The sequence below is a fragment of the Dendronephthya gigantea genome, unplaced genomic scaffold (genome assembly GCF_004324835.1).
Source record: "Dendronephthya gigantea isolate DGI-Jeju-01 unplaced genomic scaffold, DenGig_1.0 000062F, whole genome shotgun sequence".
NCBI lineage: Eukaryota > Metazoa > Cnidaria > Anthozoa > Malacalcyonacea > Nephtheidae > Dendronephthya > Dendronephthya gigantea.
The window spans coordinates 1,025,247-1,027,954 of NW_021163072.1; the positions used below are offsets into that span (position 1 = coordinate 1,025,247).

At 38.3% G+C, this 2,708-nt stretch overlaps 1 protein-coding gene across 1 annotated transcript; it reads left to right on the forward strand.

Moving 5' to 3' along the window:
• Positions 1-417: 417 nt before the first annotated feature.
• LOC114530421 lies at positions 418-1,194 on the forward strand. The gene has a single exon (XM_028552039.1). It carries the CDS (start codon positions 418-420, stop codon positions 1,192-1,194), a length of 777 nt encoding a protein of 258 aa, XP_028407840.1.
• Positions 1,195-2,708: the final 1,514 nt, after the last annotated feature.

Sequence of the window (2,708 nt, forward strand, 5' to 3'; positions counted from 1 at the left end):
CAGTGAAGAATTTGACGACGTCACAATAGAGACAGTGAAACGAAATATGTATGTGGATGACCTGCTCAAATCTACCAATACTACAGATAAAGCTATCAGGCTAGTTCAACAGTTGAGAGAATTACTTCAGAAGGGTGGAGTTCGATTGACAAAATGGTTTAGCAACAATAAACTGGTGTTGGCCACAGTTCCTGAATCTGGACAAACGAAGTCAATGATCAAAATTTAACAGAAGATCGGCTGCCAACTGAGAATACCCTTGGGTTAAAATGGAATTCAGATGAACATGCATTTGTGTGGACAATAACGGAAAAAATGCAGTTGCAGTTCACCAGAGAAAAATCAATAACGCGTAGAGGCATGGTGTCGGTGACTTATTCGTTCTTCGGTCCATTAGGACTAATCGCCCCCTTTGTCATGAAAGCCAAACTTTTATTGCAAGTCCTCAGTAGAAAACAAATCAGCTGGGATGATCCTTTGCCAGAGAATGAGTTTGCACAATGGACTTGTTGGTTACAAGATATTCCCAAATTGCAAGAAGTAAAGATCAGTCGTTGTTTCAAGCCACTGAGTTTCAGTGAAATCAAGGTTGTGCAAGTACACCTATTTTCAGATGCTTCACGAGTAGGGTATGCAGCAGTGGCATACCTTCGTCTTGAAGAAGCAAGTGGTAATGTACACATAGCGTTGGTTATGGGCAAGTCGAGGCTGGCACCGTTACGTGAAATAAGTATTCCATGGCTGGAGTTAACTGCCGCTGTCCTCTCAGTAAGATTAGCTACCATAATTCGTGAAGAATTAGACATGTCGATACAGAAAACGTATTATTGGACAGATTATATGTTGGTGTTGAAGTGCATAAATAATCAAACAAAACAATTTCATACATTTGAATCAAATCGTTTAACAGTGATTCATAGAGAAACTGATCCGTCCGAATGGAACTATGTCAATCAAGAAGACAACCCCGCTGATGATGGTTTGAAAGAAATGAGGCTGAATGTCATGATTCAAAATGGTCGTTGGTTAGCAGGTCCCACGTTTCTTAAGGAAAGCGAGAGTGAATGGCCTCGTTTCCAAGGAATACCAAGTTTGAATGATGAAGATCCACAAGTTAGGAAGGAAATTCAGATTTATACAGCCTCTCTCCAAAGCAATGGTTTGGATGTTTTAATCTCATTCTACTCGGACTAGTGGAAGTTAAAGTGAGCAGTGGGTTGGTGGTTACGCTACAAGCAATACCTTCAATACAAGATTAAACAGAGAGGTATTGCAGGATCACCTGAATATCCAACGAAATACTTTGCGTATTAACCTCTGGGGGAATTAGAAACAGCAGAAAGAGAGATTCTAAAGCGTGTCCAGCGCACTGCATTTCCGACTGTGTCTCAGTTAGTATCTAAGTCCGGGCGTCCAGTAGCTATAACAAAGAAGATGCTTCGAAAAGCGGGAACGTCAATCCATCAGCAAAGTCTAGTTCTGAAAGACGGTTTGCTACGAGCAATCATGCAAAAAAGAATTGTGAAACAAATGTGCCAAAGAATAGTCAAATTCACATGGCAATGCGCTTCTTTGGATGCCTGATATGTTTGTCTACTTTGGAGGAACTCAAGAATATCGTTTGCCTGGGCCATTTTATATTCAAAAGCAGATTTGTCGACAGCCGTTTGATGGAAAAATTGACTGAGTTTCGGAACATATCCAAAATTTTACTTTCTTTGATTGCATTGATGATACTGATGATACATCGCAGAGAGACAGTCAAGAGAAAGAGGAAGAAGATATTGTTGACTATGACATTGGAACTGAAAGCTTACTGGCGAGTCCATCAATTAAGCAATTTTGGGAAAAAGAGTTAAGTAACATGAAAACAAATGGTATCAATGAAGAAGTTGGACATGAACTGAACAAATACTATATGCCTAAATATTTTGACTATGTCTTTGACAATTATCTGAACACCTGTTTCTTATGGTCACGTTTGCTTCTCTGGGATTTAGGAAGGCATAATCCAATTTACAACACAAAATGCAGCACCAGAATATCAGGAAGCATGCATAACTACCTGTACGATAATGATACAAATGGTCAAATTGAAGATTTTTTCAGAATTAAGAAACACATTTCTTTTAAGGGAAGGCTAAATTTAAGACTCGACATGTTCATTGGAGAAAACTGGAATGACAACAAAGCCATACAAAGAGAGTTTGTCAAGGCTATTTCCAGTGAACATAATGTAAATAAAATAAAACTTAGAGCAAAATAAAACTTAAAAGCAAAATAGAGAAGCTGTCTACAACAGGAAAGAACCACGTCCAACGATAATGGTTCCCTAAATTTTCAGCCGTCTAATTGTGAAGAACATCATGAGGAGAATGAGTACGATGATCCAGTGGAACAATGGAGTAAGCCAAGCCCAATGCGTCAAACTAAGAACAAAGGGTAATATCTCAAACTGTCCAATAAGAGATTAAATTTTGATCCTTTTTTGCCGACACGATGGGCTGTTTGTGAAGAACAAGAAAATAAAAGTGGAAAAACAAAATTTTCCTCGTATATCGGAATGGTTCTGTTGTAATGTGTCATTTTTGTCATTATGTAATAATTTTCTATATTAATATTTAAATATTCTGTGTGAGTACCAAGGAAGGCATTCACATAATAAGCCTGGTGGTTTCAGAATGTCTCCTTGCCATAAATATTGCCAT